At 39.3% G+C, this 21,328-nt stretch overlaps 1 protein-coding gene across 2 annotated transcripts in view; it reads right to left on the bottom strand.

Annotated features, from left to right (window-relative positions):
* pla2r1 (phospholipase A2 receptor 1) overlaps nt 1-21,328 on the bottom strand; it is a 126,693-nt gene that overhangs the window by 15,558 nt on the left and 89,807 nt on the right. For both annotated transcript variants that reach the window (XM_052028493.1, XM_052028574.1), the window contains 9 exons: nt 19,839-19,923; nt 14,738-14,870; nt 14,616-14,651; nt 13,532-13,704; nt 9,827-9,894; nt 9,634-9,737; nt 2,400-2,542; nt 1,629-1,746; nt 132-292 (listed from right to left, as the gene is read on the bottom strand). In XM_052028493.1, coding sequence (XP_051884453.1) covers nt 132-292; nt 1,629-1,746; nt 2,400-2,542; nt 9,634-9,737; nt 9,827-9,894; nt 13,532-13,704; nt 14,616-14,651; nt 14,738-14,870; nt 19,839-19,923 — 1,021 coding nt within the window. The remainder of the gene's footprint in view (nt 1-131; nt 293-1,628; nt 1,747-2,399; nt 2,543-9,633; nt 9,738-9,826; nt 9,895-13,531; nt 13,705-14,615; nt 14,652-14,737; nt 14,871-19,838; nt 19,924-21,328) is intronic.

Here is a 21,328-nt window from a genome sequence, read left to right as displayed (position 1 = left end):
GAGAGTGGTTGTTTATTGTGGCTTATCTTACTAAATCACATGTATCATATATTTTTTGAAAATGTTACATCCATACAAAGTTTCATAAATAGTGCATTTATATATAGCAAATTTAAATTAAAAAAACTCACGGGATCATATTTATAAGGGTCTACAGTATCTCGTGCTGGCTCATTTGGTAACCAGTTTGTATACTTTACAGGCTTCCCATTCACCCAACGTTCAAAGTTATCACTGTGTAGACCTATCCAAACACTTGTTGATCTTTCCAGAAGCTGGATTGTTAAAAATGCTGTGAATTTTAAAAAAAATGAGAATGGAATCTTAGAAATAAAGCCTTCATTGCCAATGGTTGAGTTAGTAATTGTTGCTTACAGACATGCATAAGGGAAAACAAATCATTAATTCCTGAAGCTGTTAATGTATATTATAGAGCAAGACTATAGTCTAATCTGGAAGGCTGAGTGGGGCACCAATTTTAAACACCATGGAGTCAATTGTATAGCTGTCTGTTTGCTGGGATTTGAGCGAGAGATATAAAATCAAGTACTGTAAAATGCCATTTCATCCCAGATGGAATTGCGCTACTCATCATTTTAAATGGGGGACCTGACTGCAGCAGGCAGGACAGCTAAGCAAATAGGAGTTTCATTACATCATGTGAAATCTGCACTTTGATCTGGCCTCATACATTGCTCTTGTGCGTGAAGAAAGCACTTGGCATGCTGGCCTTCATCAGTCTGGGCATTGAGTAGAGCAGTTGGGAAGTTTTGTTGTATAAGACATTGGTGAGGCCGCACTTGGAGTATTGTGTACAGTTTTGGTCACCTTGTTATAGGAAATATGTCATTAAACTAGAAAGCGTGCTGAAAAGATTTACCAGGATGTTACCTGGACCTGGGGGCCTGAGTTACAAAGAGAAGTTGTGTAGACTAGGACTTTATTCCCTGGAACGTAGGAGATTGAGGACTGACCTGATAGAGGTATATAAGACCATGAGGGGCATAGACAGGGTGAAGACACATAGTCTTTTTCCCAGGGAAGAGATGCTAAAAATAAGAGGGCATAGGTTTAAGATCAGAGGCGAGACATTTAAAAGGGACATCAGGGGCAACTTCATCATGCAAAGGGTGGTGGATATTTGGAATCAGCTGCCAGAAATAGTGGTTGAGGCGGACACATTAGCAACATTTAAAAGCCATCTAGATAAGTAAATGGGTAGGAGGGGTTTTGGGCCAAACAGGGACAGATGGGACAAGCTCACAGGGCAACACAGTCAGCATGGAGCAGTTGGGCCAAGGAGCCTGTTTCCATGCTGTATGACTCTATGACTCTATCTCACAGACTTATTGATATGCCATGGCTTGCATCATTGAAAAATTGGTTAACTGGGCCCTGGAGTCTCAATACAAGGACATGAAAATTTGTGTTAGATACTGTGGAGCAAACTCCCCCAAACAGGGATCACAAGTTTCAACAATGGATGGAAGTCTCAATTTATTCTTCCACCTGGGGAAGTCTGTGTCACTGCTTTTATTCTATCCCTGCAGGTGCAGGCAATTATATGAAAAACAGATCTAAATATGCAAGATATATATATGTAAATTATATTAGCTGATTTCAATTACCTTGTTCTATTTCATTTTCTATTGTAGCAAGATTCCCTCCATGTATGGTGCAGAACATTTGAGAAGAATACCAATGCTTTAGTTGACTTTTGTCCTTTGGTACATAAACCAGGAAACACTGTTGTAAGAATAACAAAAGTCACCAGTAAAGTTTTCTTCATGGTGCAAGTTTTGAGTTAAAAGTAATGATATTCTGAAAATGTATTAACTGTTCAATTTGGCAATAAAAATGATTATTAACTACTGCCTAGAAATGTATCCATAGTCACTGACACTTGAAACGCTACATAGTTTGTTGGTGGGTTGTACCATGCATCTGAAGGTAAATTCAGTTTAAATTAATGGTAGTGAATTTTGAAGTTCAATATGCTGAAGCTACAATGTGGTACATTTAGCACTACTAACTTGGAATAATTTCCAAGGCATACACTTCATAAGATATGAATTGTTGATAAATTGCTTTGTAATACTTAGGAGATGTGAAAGGCACTATATATAAGTACACATTTCTTTCATATTCATCTTTTATTAGCTGCAGGCAAAAAGATGAAGTCCATCTATATTACTGTTTGGTAAGACAAAAATATCAGTTACAATTTTCATTTTGTACATTTAGTAGTGAGCTTTTTCCCTTAAAAATAAATTAATGAAAGTTGCTGTGATAATATTTTAACTGGAACTACAATGAAACATATTTCCTATTGGTCTGTATTATTAAGAATGTTTAATCTATAAAATATTGCAGACAAAAAATTCTTTATCTAAAATCACCTTATGTTCAAAATACAGCCAACCTTTTGGACACGAGATGTCTGGCAGGTAACGCTCAGTTGTGTGAACCTCCACCAGTGATATATTGTGACGTTTACAGATGAAAGGAAGAGATAGAAAGCATTTGCTGTCACCCCAACGCCCTGTTGGTAAATATGCAAACTTCAAGTCATTGTACAGATGGAAGCACTTCAGATCAGTAAGGACATTATAAGACCTAAAGCACAGGACCAGGCCAAATAGACCCTAAATCCAACTCAGCCATTTAATAAAGTCATGATCAATCCTGGACTTTGGTTTCTGTTTCCTGCCCAGGTCTTCGATCCTGGACTTTGGTTTCTGTTTCCTGCCCAGGTCTTGTATCTTTCCATCCTCCTAACAATTATCATTCTGGCTTAAATATAGAATGATAACATTTAATGCGGATAGAAGGATACAAGGTCAGGATTGGTTAGTTAATGTCCAAAGCCCTATATGATACTGCATTTTAACAGACCAAATATTCAAGCACTATATTAGGAGTTCGATTTTATTGTGAATTGTACACCAGACTGAAGAAGTTTAAGTGGCTACACCTCTCTAGCAACTAACTGATGAACTGGTTGGTGCAGTTTGGGCTGAATATAAATCATAAATATCTTGTTATAAATAATGGACATTGTCCAGCACTTTTATCTTCATCTATGCAATACCTTTCTACTTCGTATTGCCAGCTCTAATCTTATTCTTCCATTTCATTCCATTCATGAGTGAAGAAAGTAAATAGATGTATTTTTTTAAAAAAACACTTCTCATATAGACAGTACTTGCCTGAACTTGCTGGCATGAAATTTTCACTTAAATTGAGCAAGAGATAAAGAAAAGAGAACGTATTACTTTGGGAGGTTAGGTATCTTACCCCTAGATCTTTTATTTCTCCATACTCTTTAAGCACGAACGCCACCAAAAATGTAATTTGTCTAAATTTAAATTCATTTATGTCCTGCCAAAGTTCGAGGTAATGACATGCTTAATTTGGTCAGCAAAAAACATACAAAACAAAAACAACTGGGGTTCATTTTCAGAAGCACAGATTGAGAAACAGATGTTAAATACACTTCAAACCTTGGTTGCACTACATGATGTGGTGTGCAAAATTTGGGTCACCATATTATTTAAAGCAAATGTGATGAACATGGTGCAAAAAAATCAACTAACAATAAAACTAAATGTAAATCTACATAATAAATAATCTTACATAATAAATATAACAAAAAAACCCCAAACATTATAACAATAATAGCTGAGAGGATTTGTGCACAATGGAACAGCTAGTAGAGCCAGTGTCTGACAGTACCAGAGACCTATGTTCACTCTGATCTCGTGTGGAGTTTGCACGTTCTTCCTGTGAATGTGTGGGTTTCCTCCGGTCACTCAAGTTTCCTCCCACATCCCTAACACTCTCAGGTTGGTAGGGTTAAATGGCCACTGTAAATTGCCCCTTGTGTGTAGGTGAGCGTTAAAATCTGAGGAAAGCTGATGGCAATGTGGGGAGAATAAAAATAATGGTTAGTGTAAAATGGATGGACTCGGAGTGCTGAAGGGCCTGTTTCTGTGCTGTACGTCTCCTTGGTATAATTGTTAGCAAAGGTTGGTAAGAAAAAGAGAAAGCTGAGGTGTGACCTAACAGTATGTTTTCAAAATTATAAAGAATGATAAATTTTTCTACATGTGGATGTGGGTAAAACTTGGGTGATAAAGATAAGATGGTCAGCAATGAATCCTGCAAGGTCTTTACTCAAAGTGCACAAGAATCTGAAATGGACAACAATCCAGACGTAAACAGAACAGATACTTTTAAGAGGATGCAAAAAAAGAAAATAAATGAGAGAAAATTAGGTGGTTAGATGAAGAGTGGTGGGAGGGCCTGCATGTGGATCATGAACACTCTACCAGAGCAGTTAGGCCAGACAGTTCCATGTTCAAGAAAAAATTCCATATATAAGTATCTTGGTGGATATTTAAATGTCAATTAAAAACTCTGAGAGAGGGAGAGAGAGAGAGCGCATGCGAGAGAGAGCGCGCGAATGTTGAGGGAGGAGGTCACACGAGATAAATGTTGGTAGTGAAGGATCAAGGATGAGATACAAAAATTTCAATGACCTTGCATGCAAGGTCCTAATGGGTACACATATAACAATTCTCATCTCTCAATAACTAGCCTTATACGTAGCCCTATGCAGTCAACCATCAAACAACAACCTACTCATCAAACTGCTATCACTATTAATGGTGGATCCTCTGCTTCACCGCACTCCTACAAAATACCACATCTGGAAACCGCCAGCTATTCATCAATAGCAGATTCGTCATTTGGGCACATTGCAAGACACACACAATCAGATTTCTCTCCCCATACAGCAGAAAGCAACCCATAATTGGCACCAGTAACAAATCTGTAGGGCTAAATACATATCCATCAGATCAACCTCCTGAAGGAGTATTTTCTGGCAATATTGGTATTCACAGGTTTGAACTAGTCAACAACCGAATGGTTTGATCTTGATGTAAATATCATCTTGAGTAATAATTTGGTTGAGTCATGTATTCTTCAATTCTTGTCAAATAGATGTCGATTCAGTCAGCAAAAGTGGAAAAGTTGCAACTGCTGCGGCATCAACACCTGCCACTTAGTATGGAACCTTTTATTCAATCATGGGATGTGGGTGTTGCTGGCAAGTCAGCACTTGATCATTTCTAACTGCCTGCAAGATAAGGAGCTACTCACCTGACCTGATGCAGTGCTTGTGGTGAATATGGTCCCACAGTGATATATTGGTCTTGGCTTTTGACTACGGAACAGAACAGATGCACTGATATCTTTCTAAGTCTTTGGTGTGGGACTTGAAGCTGTAATTGCAGGTGGTACTATACCCAAATCATTGTTCTTCAAGGTGAAAATAGTCATGAGCTCTAAAATGTGTGGCTGCTGCAGAAACCTCGGCAAACTATTGCAATGCATTTTGTAAATGGTATAGACTACAACCTGTGCAGGGAGTGGGTGGGTGCCTGTCATACCTCCCATTTTGCCCTGGATGATGGGCGTTGTTGGAGCAGGACTTATCCAAACAGGCAGAGAATATTTCATCACATTCCTGACTTCTGCTTTGTATACAAGAGAAAACCTTCCCCACACCATCCCTTACAAGTTCCACTCTTTAGTCTGGCTTGGTGGATGGAATATGGTAGGCACTGCTAATTGTTGCAGTATAGATGAATCGTGCAACTCCTTTGAATTGAGATCACCATTGATATATTAGTTGTGCAACTGTACATTCAAAATGAAAGTGAAAACTCTTGCTATTTTGGTAACATTCCATGTTATTTGTTGAACTCTTTGAACACTGAAGGTGCAATGCATGACTTCATGCAACATGGGGAATCCCACCTGGTCAATGAAACCCCAAAACCTTCCAAGGAGAAGAGAAATTCCTCCTCCTTGTGTAGAGCACCTCCCTAGACTGGTGGTGAATAGAAAACTGGGATATGTCCAGTTCCAGCCTGGAAGGGGCTAAATCAATCAAGTTAAAGGACATGGGAACCTTGCCGAGCAAAGGTGGAGCAGGTAAAACACGGGTTTGCAGTTGTAGCTCTGGCAGCTGGATTGGCCATCCGGCCCAGAGCCCTCCTCTCCCTGATTCCTCCGACAACTTGTCCTAAACTTTGAGCTCTTTCCTCCTCCTTTCTGTTTTGCTGGAGGCCCAGAGGAATGACTACCAATGCATTTATTTTTCTTAGCAGACAGGAGTAACTTGAGTCCCAGTCACACACTGTGTGCAGACAGCAATAATGAGTGTTTTGTCCTTAATAACTACCTCAACCTAGTTTTGTCAAACCAATCAGCTTGCTTCTCAGTCACCAACAAATCTGCAAGTCATTGAGAAAGCCTTTAACCAGTGCAGTTATGAGCTCTTCTTGCATCTTCACACTGTTTGCATAACACCTGGTATCTGGTGGATCGTCAGATCTTATTTTAGCAGAGCTGCTATCACAACAGTGCTCTACATGGGTTGATATCATTGACTGCCGACTTCTGCCATTTGCATGTAATGCAGGTTTCTCCACTGTATCCAGATGCAACTGTGTCAACTGTGCAATCTAATTCAGTTAATAATATGGAATTTGGAAAAAAAACTATTCTGAGTAACTATGATTACAAATCTATCCTACTTCTGTAAATCAATGTCTCTCAGGAGTGGGAATCTGCCATCCTTACCTAGTCTGACCTACAAATGTCTCCAGACCCACCCTGAGTGGTTCATTCTTAAATGACCTGGTGGGGTACTCACCACCAGCTTCTCAAGGGCAGTTTGGGAAAGGCAATAAGTGCTGATTTTGTCAGTGATGCCCAGATCCTGAAAAAAGAATAAATATAAAAGTATCCTAAATCATGTTATATATATGCCCTTGTGATTAACAATGGGAACTGGAATCAAATGGGTTCCTTAAATGCCAAGGAAATTGTTGTGACGGTAAATTTTGTGGTGGCGGTGGTGAAGAGGAAGAGGGAAGAATGAAATTATTGGGAATGTTTATGCGGTGAATATTTGACGAAGCTTTGGATTTGTTTCAGTTTTGTTTATTCAATCATAAAATTTGTCTTAAAAGATACATCATGGAATAGTAAGGGGATTTTCATGGCAACTGAAACTGCTTTTGGTTTTTAGTTCAGCTGTCCTTGTTTACCATCCTCTGAAACATCAGTCACGTACTGATCAACAGCACATTAAACTGGAGACAAATTCAGGAATGCCCTTCTGTCACAGTAAAAGCTTTTTTTATGCAGGAAGAGCATTAGTGACATACCCTTCAGCAACCTTCACATTACTCCCTCTACACCCATCTCTCCCTTACCCCTGGCACTTTCCCGTGCTCGTGTAGTAGATGTAACACCTGTCCTTACACCTCCTCCCTCACCACCATCCAGGGACCCAAACAGTCCTTCCAGGTGAGGCAGAGTTTCACGTGCATCTCCTCCAAACTTGTCAATTGCGCTCGGTGCTCCCGGTGTGGCCTCCTCTATGTCGGCGAGACCAAGTGCAGACCCGGCGACTGTTTCACAGAACACCAGCGCTCAGTCCGAAATGGCCATCCCGAGCTCCCTATTGCAGACCATTTCAACTCCCCTTCCCATTCCAACACTGACCTCTCCATCCTTGGCCTCCTCTACTGCCCGGATGAAGCCCAACGCAAACTGGAGGAACAACACCTTATATTCTGCCCAGATAGTCAGCAACCCAATGGCATGAATATTGAGTTTTCCAATTTTAGGTTACACCCCCCCTCCTTTTCTTTTTTTCCTCTCCCCCCCGCCTCCCCCCCCCCCCCCAGCTCCCCCACCTTCCTGCTCCCTCTACTTCTCCTTCTGATCCTCCGGTCCTCTCATTTTTGTCCCCCTTCCCACCGTCCCCCCGACACCACTTCACCCATCTTCCTCCCTCCTGGCTCCATGCACCTACTTCACACACAGGTTTCCAGGTTTCCCCCCACCCACCCCCATCTGGTTGTTCACCTCTCCCCTAATGGTTCCCATTCTCACCTCCTTTGCTTATCTGAGTTCAGCACTGGTTGCACTTTGTTTTCCTGCTTACCTCCCTCCAGCAGCTGTCTCCCATCTTCATACTCCCCTCCCTGCACCTTGCTTGATCTGTTGTTTTTTTCTTTTACCCTCTCTCTTTGTCTGCCTCCATCTGTCATTCGCCTGCCACAGTCTTCCAACTCCACCCCTGCTCATGTCCCCTACCTGGCACTACCTGCCTCAGTCCACCAATCGCCTTGGAATCCTTTCTTGCCACTCCCCTTCTCCTCTCTATACCAGCCATCTCGCCTCTCCACTCTCAGTCCTGATGCAGGGTTTCAACCCGAAACGTCGACAATTCTTTTCCTCCCACAGATGCTGCTCGACCTGCTGAGTTCCTCTGGCAGATTGTTTGTTGCTCCAGATTCCAGCATCTGCAGTCTCTTGTGTGTGCTGAAGTCAAGAGGGTTGAGAGCTTCAAGTTCCTGGGAATAAACATCACCAACAGCCCGTCCTGGTCAAATCACGTAGATGCCATGGCCAAGAAAGCTCACCAGTGCCTCTACTTCCTCAGGAGGCTAAAGAAATTTGGTTTGTCCCCTTTGACTCTCACCAGCTTTTACCGATGCACCATAGAAAGCATCCTATCTGGATGCATCACGGCTTGGTACGGCAACTGCTCTGCCCAGGACCGCAAGAAACTGCAGAGAGTTGTGGACACAGCCCAGCGCATCATGGACACCAGCTTCCCCTCCTTGGACTTTTGTCTTTACCTCTCGCTGTCTTGGTGAAGCAGCCAGCATAATCAAAGACCCCACCCAGCCGGAACATTCTCTCTTCTCTCCTTTTCCATCGGGTAGGAGATACAGGAGCCTGAAGGCACGTACCACCAGATTTAAGGACAGCTTCTACCCCACTGTGATAAGACTATTGAACAGTTCCCTTTTACAATGAAATGGACTATAACCTCACGATCTACCTTGTTGTGACCTCGCACCTTATCGCACTGCACTTTCTCTATAGCTGTGACACTTTACTCTGTACTGTTATTGTTTTTACCTGTACTACATCAATGCACTCTGTACTGACTCAATGTAACTGCAGTGTGTAATGAATTGACCTGTACGATCAGTTTGTAAGGCAAGCTTTTCACTGTACCTTGGTACAAGTGACAATAATAACCAATACCAATACCAATACCTTCACATTATTGTCACATTGTCATTCTGCTTTGCAACTTATCTTCCAATATCCTAAAGCTCTCTTTTGGATGCCTACAACCATGGCCCCTACAACTATTCTTCCTTATCCTCAAGTCCTACCCCTTCCATTGCATTTGCATTACCTTTTGCTACTTGAAACTAGTTCCTTAATTACAGCCTATTGTTACAAAATTATGTGACTGAAATTCAAAAATATTTCACAAAATTAAGTGGATGAAAAGTGCAGAAAGACACAGGATATTTTTGTTAGTGATGCTTAACTTGCACAAGTTGCTTAGTATTAATGCTTCTGTGTCAGATTCATGTGATGTGTGGCACCATTGACTTGGTTTATGACATATCTTAACTATACTACAAAGAACATTCACACTGCTCACCCACTTTATAAATAGAACAATTATCTGACCAAATAGCAAAGTAGCAAGTGTAATGACTGGTATAATGATATAATTACCTGTTTTTGATGACATGTAAACACATCTGCCACTATGTTTATGCAACCGGCTTGGATAGTTGTCATCCCAGTTGTTGTAATACAATGATGAATCATCTATCCAGCTGTAGACAAATGAAGCATTTCATTGGATAAATACCATTTAGTAATTGGTAAAGAACATTACATTTTTTTTGAGCTTGTCTCTTCTTACCAGAATCCAGTTTTGGGATTTTCTGCATATAATCCAATCCACCACTTTTCCTGTCCACTTGTTAAAAGCTGCAGATAACATAACATTTCACAAAAAAGTGCAAAAAATGTCTCTTTTGTCTATTTTCTGGAACACTAAAACATCAAATAATCAAATAAGAGTCAGTGAAATAAAAGCAAAGAGGTAATAGTAATTAACACATGGACCTTGAGTTGAGCAAACCAACAAACTATTCCAACAGATTATGGAGACTCCTGAACCCAAGCAATCAAAGCCACTTTTAGGTCCCACTGACCCAATAAGTTTGCTTGGTTAACAGACGGAGTCACTGGAGTTTAAGGAAGACAGGAATGAGAAACAGTAGAGTAGAATAAACAAGATGAGTTTTAGACAATAGACAATAGACAATAGGAGCAAGAAGTAGACCATTCGGCCCTTCGAGTCTGCACCGCCATTTTGAGATCATGGCTGATCCTCAACAATCAATATCCTGTTCCTGCCTTGTCCCCATATCCCTTGACTCCCCTATCTATAAGAAACCTATCTAGCTCCTTCTTGAAAGTGCCCAGAGAATTGGCCTCCACTGCCCTCTGAGGCAGTGCATTCCACAAATTCACAACCCTCTGGGAGAAGAAGTTTTTCCTCACCTCTGTCCTAAATGGCCTAGCCCTTATTCTTAAATCATGCCCCCTGGTCATGGACTTCCCCAACATCTGGAACATATTTCCTGTCTCTATCTTGTCCAATCCCTTAATAATCCTGTATGTTTCAATCAGATCCCATCTCAATCTTCTCAATTCCAGCGTGTACAATCCCAGTCTCTCCAACCTCTCAGCATAAGACAGTCCCGACATCCCCGGAATTAACCTCGTAAACCTACGCTGCACGCCCTCTATAGCCAGGATATCCTTCCTTAACCCTGGAGACCAAAACTGTACACAATACTCCAGGAGTGGTCTCACCAGGGCCCTGTACAAATGCAAAAGAATCTCTTTGCTTTTGTACTCAATTCCTCTTGTAATACAGGACAACATTCCATTAGCCTTCATCACTGCCTGCTGCACTTGCTCATTCACTTTCAGTGACTGATGAACAAGGACTCCTAGATCCCTTTGTATTTCCCCCTTACCTAACTCCACACCATTCAGATAATAATCCGCCTTCCTGTTCCTGCTCCCAAAGTGGATAACCTCACACTTATCCACATTAAACTTCATCTGCCAAGTATCTGCCCACTTACCCAACCTATCCAAATCACCTTGAATTCTCCTAACTTCCTCTTCACATGTTGCACTGCCACCCAACTTTGTATCATCAGCAAACTTGCTAATGTTATTCACAATGCCTTCATCTAAATCATCAACATAGATCGTAAACAGCTGCCGTCCCAGCACCGAGCCCTGTGGCACCCCACTAGTCACGGCCTGCCATTCTGAGAAACATCCATTCACCCCTACCCTTTGTTTCCTATCCGCCAACTAGTTTTCTATCCATGTTAACATCCGCCCCCCAATTCCATGAGCCCTAATTTTACCCACCAATCTCCTGTGCGGCACTTTATCAAATGCCTTCTGAAAGTCGAGGTATACAACATCCACTGAATCTCCCTCGTCTATTTTCCTGGTTACACCCTCAAAAAACTCCAGTAGTTTAGTCAAGCATGATTTGCCCTTAGTAAATCCATGTTGACTCGACCCAATCCTATCATTGCTATCCAAACATGCCACTATTTCATCCTTAATAATGGACTCTAGCATCTTCCCCACCACAGATGTTAGGCTAACTGGACGATAGTTCCCCATTTTCTCCCTCCCTCCTTTCTTAAAAAGTGGTATTTTGAATGTGTTCATGCTTAATCTTGATGAAGTCCCCAAATTGATAAGGAATTGCATTGCAGAAATTGAGCCTGGAGGTGATTACAGCAAATAAAAGCTTTCAGTGTGGTTAAATCCATTGTGCAAAATACATTCTTGTTTGTATTCAGGAAAATGACAAATTTTGCAAAACTTTTTATCTAAAGGACAAATTAACCAGTTTTATGTTTGGATTTCAATTCCAGTCCAATCAGTAAAGAAAACTAAAATTTACCAAACATTTTTTGACCACATCTACACTCATCTCTAATGAAAAACCTTGCCAGAGAATTTTGTTCTTCAAAGATTTTTCTGTGATTTTATTTTGCACAAATGCTGGCAGGTTTTACAAATGGCATTGCATCATTATTCATCTTTAACATCCCTATGAATAGGAAACCTGCAAAATAATTTGTTAAAATCTGCTTTACATTGGAACATGAGTAAAATAGGTTAATACATTTTATAGAACTTAGATATTAATGACAGATTAAATATGGTACTTATTTTGTTTAATTGTATTGAGAAAGAAATGCATTGTCATTAATATAACAACCTGGATCCACCTATTGCCTGCTAGCTCTTGTTCTACCCCTTCCCTTCACGTCTTTATCTTGGCTATCTCCCCTCTATCTTTCAATCTGGATGAAGGGTCTCAACCCGAAACACTGACTATCCATTTCCCTCCATAGATCATAGATGCTGCCTGACCCACTGAGTTCCTCCAGCGTTTTGTGTGTTGCTCCAGGTTCCAGCATCTGCAGTCTCTTGTGTCTCCATTATAAAAACATACTTCATCCTACAGATTTAAACTCTAGAATCCAACTTGTGAATAGCTCAAATGAATGCTTGATCAGTTTTAAATGAGGCTACATTCATGGCCATTCTCTCTATTCCACATCACATAACTAAGGGGGGGGGGGTTTCAAATCTTTAAAATTTCTGTTTTACAATTCCTGTTACCTCTCTGAAACTAGATACTGCCCACAAAAATGCAAAACGACACACACTAAAAAAATGATACTGTTTCAGTTCACATCTCTCATGCCACAGTTTCTCCTCACTGCAACATGAATGTGAAGTGGTCTGTAACTGGAGATGAATATAAATATGCTTTTTCACTCATTTTGGATGAAACATTGAAAAGGTTTAAAAGAATTTTATCGTCCTTGAGCTCCTCCTGTGTGCCTTCCTCAGCTACTAGAGAATGTGGCCAATAGAGAATGTCTGCAACTTTAAAATACCTGCACACATGCAAGCAATATGGGTTTGGCAACTGTTGAAATGAACCTGTATTAATACCCTAAATGTTTGTTTTAAACAATTGTGGGATTTCAGTCACATCATTTTGTAATGATAGGCTGCATTTCAAGAACTATTTTCTTGTAGCAAAAGATATGCTAATACTTTCCATGGGCAGGGTCAAACCTGAGGGCACAGAAAGACAGTTGCAGGGGACAGGCAAGGCAAGGCAAGTTGCAAAGCAGAAGGAATGAAAATGCAGCAAGGTGGCTTAAAGGTAAGTCACTAAGGTTCTCCACCTGCATAAAAAAAATGTTTTTACTGTTTTTACATAAGGTAATTCTTGAATTTACCTCCAACTTAATGTGCTGCTGATCAGTGAATGACTGATGTTACAGAGGACAGGAAACGAGGACTGCTGAACCAGAAACAAAAAGCAGTTTTAATTGCCAAGAAAATCCCCTAAAATCAATACTTTTAATTGAATAAACAAAACTGCTTCTGGAAATGCTTTCTGAACTTGAGGCTAATTCAAAAAGTGCTCTGCAATACCATAGGTTACTGCTGTAAAATCTGTTTCAATGTGAAACAGCTCCAGATTGCACCTTACCTTTTTTATTCTGCTTTTAATGAAGTCCTGTTCTTTAGGACTAGTTATTGAAACCAAGTTGCTACCCATCAGGCTGCAAGCCACAGCAGCTGCAAGCCACTTCCCTTCTGTTTCAAAGAACAAATACTCAGCTCCTTGAAAGAAGAACCAAGGTCCGAATGCAAGCTGCTCTTCTGTACAGAGGAAACAATTTAGAAAGCACTTGAATATACATGAAGCTACACACTGCTATTAACAAAGAACATTTTACTTCCATTACCACTATAAGATCTTACTTTCAATCTTTGAAAGAGAAGAACTGATTTAAAAACTTATTCTGCTGGAATTACTCTATAGTGATAGAGAATATAGCAATAAACTGGTAGCATACAACTGGTTTACTTTTAGATTGTTCTGCATATCAGTATCCAGATTGCATCATGTCATTATGATGAATAAAACCAGAAAATATCTCTACTTTTCACTTCTGGATTCCTGGTCCTGATAACTATTAAGGTGCTTTAGCCCACTACCTCATGAAAATGACTCTAATGTTCATGGGGGAGAGGGGAACATGGGTCATTATCCACATATGGAGTTACCCTGGTGGAATTTCCACTATTGAGAAACAATCTACCATTACCAAGGAGGAAGATACAGTGCACACACTAGTGAACCAGAAGGGATTTTTTTTACAGAGCTGCTGTGTGCCCTATTGTGGTAAAAGTAGTTTTCTTAGAAGTGGGCTGAGATTTAAAAAGGAAAGAGAAACAGTTTTTTTGAAGAAATATAATAGTCATGACGATGGAATATTTCTCTCACTAAAGAGGCATTTTTAAGGAGATTTGAATGTTTTTTCTCCCTCAAGAATGTCTGAAAGGTGCTGTTTTATTGTTTGAAAGCCACAAAAAGCAGTCTGGACCGTCCCAATGGTCCTGACTGAAATGAAGCAAAATTAAAGCCATCCATAAGTTACATCAATGGCTGTGTGGGTATGGAGATAATTAACTGAACTTGTGAAATGTATACTGCGCTGTTTTACAGACAACTTTTCTTGGCACTTTGTGTTGAAATTTAAATTAGATGGTTAGTTACTTTTGCTTACCATCAACATACCAGTCTGTTTTTTTCAGTTCAGCTCCTGAAAAAAAAATTAAATGTACATTGCATTTATTCGCTCAAATACTAACTGCTAATTCCTTCATATTTTGAAATATGCATTTTTACCTTTTGGCATTTTGCAAACCCATCCCAACTTTTCATCACATCGAAAAGGTGCAAGGGTTTTATCAAATTTGTAAGCAGCACAGATTCTGACATCATCATCTTTATCTTTGTCCAGTGAAAACAGAGAAACAACCTGGAGAACAAGAAATGATAAGATAACTCAGATTCTCATGATAGCTTCAGAGTGGACAATCTGAAAGTTATTTTATTTCCTAATGAATCAATCATTTGCTTTATTTTTTCAGCAACGGTTACTTGCATATTTGAGGGAAAAATCAGGTTAAATCTCTATCAGAATAAATTGAATCTATGTTTCTGTAATACTTCTGTGAACTGCAATCTAAAGATATACAATAAAATAGAATGTCCATGTATCCCACGCATAGCTCAGTAACAAAATAACCCAGAAATCTGAAATTTTGCATGTAAGTTAGGTTTAGCACAAGGATGTGCACTACACTCTTAGCTTTTCTAAAAAAAACATAGATGATCCTCCATAGCCCAAAGGGGACCTAATTTTAATTTTCTCCATTGAAAATTGATGAGATTTTTTTCAGGTCTACTTCTGAGGTGCTAAGTATTTGGGTACTAAGTACTTTTGGTCAACCTGAACCACAAAGAGAAAACTTGTGCACCGAGTTTCTGTGGGAGACCAGCCATGATTCAAACCAGTTAAGTGAATATAACTGGAGACTTTGGAGAGGGTGCAGAAGAGGCTCATGAAGACGTTGCCTAGATTAGAAAGTATTACTTGAAGGAGAGATTGGACAAACTTGGATTGTTTTCTCTGGAGCATCAGAGGCTGAGATTTGACCTAATAGAAGTTTATAAAATTATGAGAGGCATAGATAGGATAGTTGGTCAGAGTCTTTTTCCCAGGGTGGAAATGTCGAATATCAAAGGGCATAGCTTATAGGTAAGAATGGGAAAGTTCAAAGGAGATTTACGAGGCAAGTTTTCTTTTTACACAGAGAGTGATAGGTGCCAGGAAATGTACTGCTGGGGAGGTGGTGAAAGCAAACAAAATAGCAATGTTTAAGAGGCATTTAGACAGGCACATGGGCAGGCAGGGAATGGAGGGATATAGAGCACATGAAGACAGGTGGGGTTAGTTTAATTTAGCATCATGTTCGGCACAGATATTGTGGGCCAAAAGGCCTGTTCCCATGCTATATTGTTCTGTGTATATCTGACAGAAAGAACCAAGTTTAGTGAGATACCAAAGAAATGCCTTGAATACAATTGCGTAGGCTGTTTGCAATGACCAAGGAATCATATCTTTCTGGATGCTTCTGGTGGAATGAGAGATACTTTGTTATAATTTCAATGAAAAGCTTGGGCCGAATTGTTCCATCACTTCATGATTTGATGCAAGCTATTTTCCCAAACGTCACTCAATGCTATTTGAATTACTAATGGTTGCGTGAAAGAGCAACTTTAGCACCAAAAAAATGAAGCAGTGCAGCCCATGAATAAAGACCTTTTAAAGCTTCCTGGACAACCTGTACAATATAAATTTATTGACAGTGTGACAGGCATTAATGAGGCTGTGCATTTTCCTGTTGAATTTTTAGGATGCGCCACCTTATAAAATTGAATTAAAAGGAATTCCAATCGTGCTACTCAGGAATTTGGATCCATCAAAACAATGCAACAGCACAAGATTATCAGTTCATAAATTATTACCATGTGTAACTGAAGCTACAATAACAACTGGTAATACTGTTGGGGAAAATGTCTTTATCCTTCGAATACCAATTATCCCATCTGATCTGCCTTTTCAATTTAAGAAATTCAATTTAGCCTGTTCAACTTAGTTTTGCTATGAGCATTAACAAGGTCAATCATGAAAAGTTATTGGCCTTAATCTCAAAACTCAATGCTTTTCCCATGGGCAATTATATGTTGGTTGCTCCAGAGTTGGAGATAAAAATAACCTATACATTTTTACACTGGATTCAAAATAAAGAAATATAGTGTATTCTGAAGCACTTTAACATTGAAGTCAGGTAAATTTACACATGTGCAGAGCTACACAGCTACTTAAAAAGAACAATATTAAACAGAATTTTTGCATACATATCTATTTTTAGTGTGTATGTTTTGATTGGTAATTTTAGTTAAACTGCATAATTTAATCCCCTCAATTATTTTATACATAGAAATATTATATATTTAAGTTAGATTTTATTCCGGTTACAAAAAGTGTCATAAAACCCAATTGTATGGAAGTGGATGCAGACATCATGATTGCCAGCATAATAACCTAAGCAACGCTGGGTATAGCAGCTAGTTATAAATAAAACTCACTCATTTCTTGTGAACAAATGGAATCATAGAGATAAACAGCACAGAAACAGACCCTTTGATCCACCAAGTCTGCACTGACCATGAACCACTCTTTTACACTAATCCTATACTTATCCCATTTTTTTATTCTCCCCACATTTTCATCAACCCAACCCCAAATTCTCCAATTTATCCACGTGGCAGGGGCAATTTATGTTGGCCAATTAACCTACCAATCCACATGTCTTTGGGATTTGGCAGGAAATCAGAGCACCTGGAGGAAACCCATGTGATTACAAGTAGGATGTGCAAACTCCACAAAGGCAGCACGCGAGGACAGAATTGAACCTGGGACTCTGCTGCTATGAGGCAGTGGCTCTATGAGATGGAAGATTGTTTGAAAAAACACAAATAATAAAAGTGAATTAATTTTAGGGAGTAACAGCCAATGTCAAAGTAACAGAATAAAATTATATTATTTTAGCTTAAAATGTTTTATTAAGTTTTCTAAATAACTGTATAAGTTGATCCAATGAACTACTGAAATATACAAGTCATCCCTGATGGCCAGTCCACTCTCAATCATTAACCTGCTTGATAATATCTCACAAACTGTTGCTATTTTTCCTAAACTTCTTGAAAAATCCTACTTTGCATGTGGATTTAGTTTCTAATGCAGAGATCACCCAGAATATTCAGGTGATCCCCACCAAAGGAGCATTAATTTAGGTAGTGTTTTTCAAATTTATTCTGTAAAGGTTGATTTGAACCAGCCTTGACATAAGACACTTAGGCAAGACAAGTGGACAGGTCTGGTGTGCACCTTCCCCCCCCCACCCCCAACCAATATATCATCAAAGGTATTTTAATCCAGTGTGCAGACAATGGATTAAAATACCTTTGGCAATGTCGGGATGCAACAATTGACCTCAGCAACTTTTAGCTTAGAAGTGGGAAAATTACAATTCCAATTCATAATTTATTTCCTACTGGAAAGACACATGGATGGTTCTGAATCAAGGACAGGATCATATTCTGTTACAATACCTTCACAAACTAAATTCATTGCAAAAACTCATTCTGAAAATTGACACATGAATAATGGTTGTTTAGGCAATGTATAGCAATACACAACCATCACGTATGGGACTGCAACCCAGCAAGGAATCAAACCAATGAATAAACCAGGGAAAAAACATATATAATATATTTATTCTTGATTCCTGAGCAAGCTTGCCAGAATAATATTTCTTTTCTTTCAGCTTCGTTGTGGTTGTGGAAAGAAAAGCACACAGATTGAAATCTACTATGCAGGTTGAACTGTGGTTCATACTTCACCAGAACTGATATTCAGATTATGGAGCTTGTTAAGTCTTCACAATAGTATATATTTAAATACCTAAGGAGGTCATGGTTTACTTGTTAGGCAGTGAGTATTGGTGCAGACTGATTATTCCAGGCTGTCTGTAAGGCAAGCCATGACTTTCTTTTCCAATGAGATCACAACCTGGACACACATAGTATGTGATGTCCATGCTTTAAAATACATTTCAAAATTATCTATCTTGTATAATACTGAAACAATCAGACTGTGCAACAAGGAATTGTGCAATAAGGAACAAAATATTTTTGATACAAAGGAACAAACAAAAAGGGCAGAAAATTACATGCTTAAAAAGAATGCTGATCAAATATCAAAGGCTGGACGGAACTGACAGATTAGTTGATGCAAAGTAGAAAAAGTAGTTAAATCTGAACATTTCAGAAGCTAAGAGAGCAATAAGATAGTAATTAATGCAAACTCTGGAAGGTCATTGACCGAAACCCATCAGCTGGGCTTCCCTGTCCACTGATGCTGCCTGACCTACAAAGTATACTCCATAATTTTCAATACATTTATTACACAAGGGAGGAAGAACTTGTGGAATAGATCTGAACAGAATGAGAAACAAACAAAAAACCTACACTATTAATGACAACTTTGATCTCAAATAAGCATCTCAAATTGGCTGTGGTAAGTACAAATTCAACTAAACTTCACAGCAAAACAAGAAACAGCACCAAAAGGGACATTATTGAAAGCATTTCTCCAATATATTGCACAGTATTTCTGTTTGTGAAACAATTACACATGCCTTGGAGGACAGGGATAAAAGGCATGTTCTTTTAGTTTTTTTATTGGATCAGTGGCTCTCTTTCAAAACTTTTTACATCGAACAAAGAACAATACAGCACAGAAAGAGGCCCTTCGGCCCATGATGCCTATGCCAACCATGATGCCAAATTAAACTAATCCCATCTGCCTGCATGTGATCCATTCCCTGCAAGTTCATGTACCTATCTAAAAGCCTCTCAAACATCACTATCATATCTGTTTCCACCACAACCCCTGACAGTGTGTTCCAGACACTCTGTGTAAAAAAAAAGCCCCACGCATCTCCTTTGAACTCCCCCCTCACGTTAAAGCTATGCCCTCTAGTGTTTAACATTTCCACCCTGAGAAAAAGACTTTGACTATCCACCCCATCTATGCCACTCATAGTTTTTATATACTTCTATCAGGTCTCCCCTCAGCCTCCGACACTCCAGAGAAATCAGTCCATGTTTGTCCAATCTCTCCTTATAAATAATTTTATTCAAGACTTCCATTTTTTTTTTGGATTTTCTTTCCATGCTTTTTTTCTTTAAAAAGCAAGTAAATCCCAGGAAGATGGTACAACCATTTTTTCAAACATATGGAATTGCAAATATGGGTGCATATTCAGTTAACTATCCGTATGTTGCTAAGTAAAAGTAATTTGGAATGACTTACTGGACTGCCATCACTCCACTTCCAGGAGCCAGAAGAAGTTGGATTCCTTTTGTTAAACCCAATCCAAAACCATCTTTCTTCTTCCCTAGAATGTGAAATGAAATATCAAGGCTGATATTTTTGCTCAATTCTATACTTTCTCCATACCAATATTAAACATTTTGGTGATTTTCCTCTCGACTTGATGGTCCTGCGATATTTCCCTGCCCTACCCATTTCAAAGGCACTCAGGATTTCTCATTTGAAATGTTTTTACCATATAGTTCATCAGCTAATTATGTGCCGGTTCATTATAATATGAAAATGGCACAAAGACAAAAAGTTTCCATTACTTCAGCACATAACCCTATTCTACAGTGTTTCTATAATGTGCATTGATGATTTAAATTTTAAGTACTCCATAGGTAGTATTATTGATGGCTGTTATCAATTGGTATCTTATTTTACTTTAAAAATAATTTTCTTCATCTGTGTTGGAGGCAGGTTAAGTGGCTACAGACTTGTAGCCCCAGGCTCATGTATTCCCTCTCCCTCCTTAATTGGATCATTGCTGGAAAACTACCAAAATGTTAAAAGTAAATACAAAACAAAAAAAAAGCCAACTGAGAGGGTGACTGAAAATCTATTAGAAATGAATCTGCCCTGTCTAGAAGTTGGCAGGAAAGCCAGCCTTTGGTATCCTTAAATTGATGATTCTACTCAATAAATGATATCCTAGGATATTAGTGAAAGTAGAATTCAGCTCAGTTCAAGTACCCCACTATCTTAGATCATCATTTGTGCTGTAAAAGGCTCAGTTGCCCACGTCAGTCATGGGTGTACTTCAGCAGCAACATTCTCCTTTCTGCCAACTGCTGGAGAGAGGATCAAGTCTGGATGAAGAGCAGAGGAGGGCCAGGATAGTGAAGGTTGGGGGCATAGGGGCAAGTGGTGCAGTTGATGGTGGCTCTCAAAGACAAAGTTGGGAGATGGGGGTTTGTTGATGGAAGCGGACACTAGTTGCCTAAAGGTCACCAGTTATGGTCCAATTAACATTGGTATCCATCAAGTACACAGAAGCAAGCTCAATCTCCCTGTGCAGGCCTTGAATGTAAAAGTTAATGATATGTGGGACCTCAAGACTTGCAGTGCACACCATATGACATCACTGCTAACATCCTGTGCTCTTAATGCATGAAAATAATTCAGAAAAAAATTCAGAAACTCAGCATGTGCATCAAGGGCCCCATTGTAATTAAATCTGTCTGTGAAATGCAATGAAATACTGCACTACACAAAAGAATTTCTGGTCTACAGTTTCATTCACCAGGCTACTGTTGAGTGATATGGAGTGATCTGTCAGAAACAATTTATGGGCTAACATTCCATTGAAACTGTGTTGGTAGAACAAGAATTGAGATGGTACATGGTAAAACAAATGCTGGAAAACATGTCAAGAAAAATAGGGAAAGGAACATATGAAGGTGACACCTGAGCTGCTCTGAATGATA

This window comes from Pristis pectinata, chromosome 1, assembly GCF_009764475.1.
Source record: "Pristis pectinata isolate sPriPec2 chromosome 1, sPriPec2.1.pri, whole genome shotgun sequence".
In the NCBI taxonomy this organism is placed as follows: Eukaryota; Metazoa; Chordata; class Chondrichthyes; order Rhinopristiformes; family Pristidae; genus Pristis; species Pristis pectinata.
The sequence above is the reverse complement of the archived record's forward strand: the minus strand, read 5'-3'. Positions and strand labels throughout refer to the sequence as shown.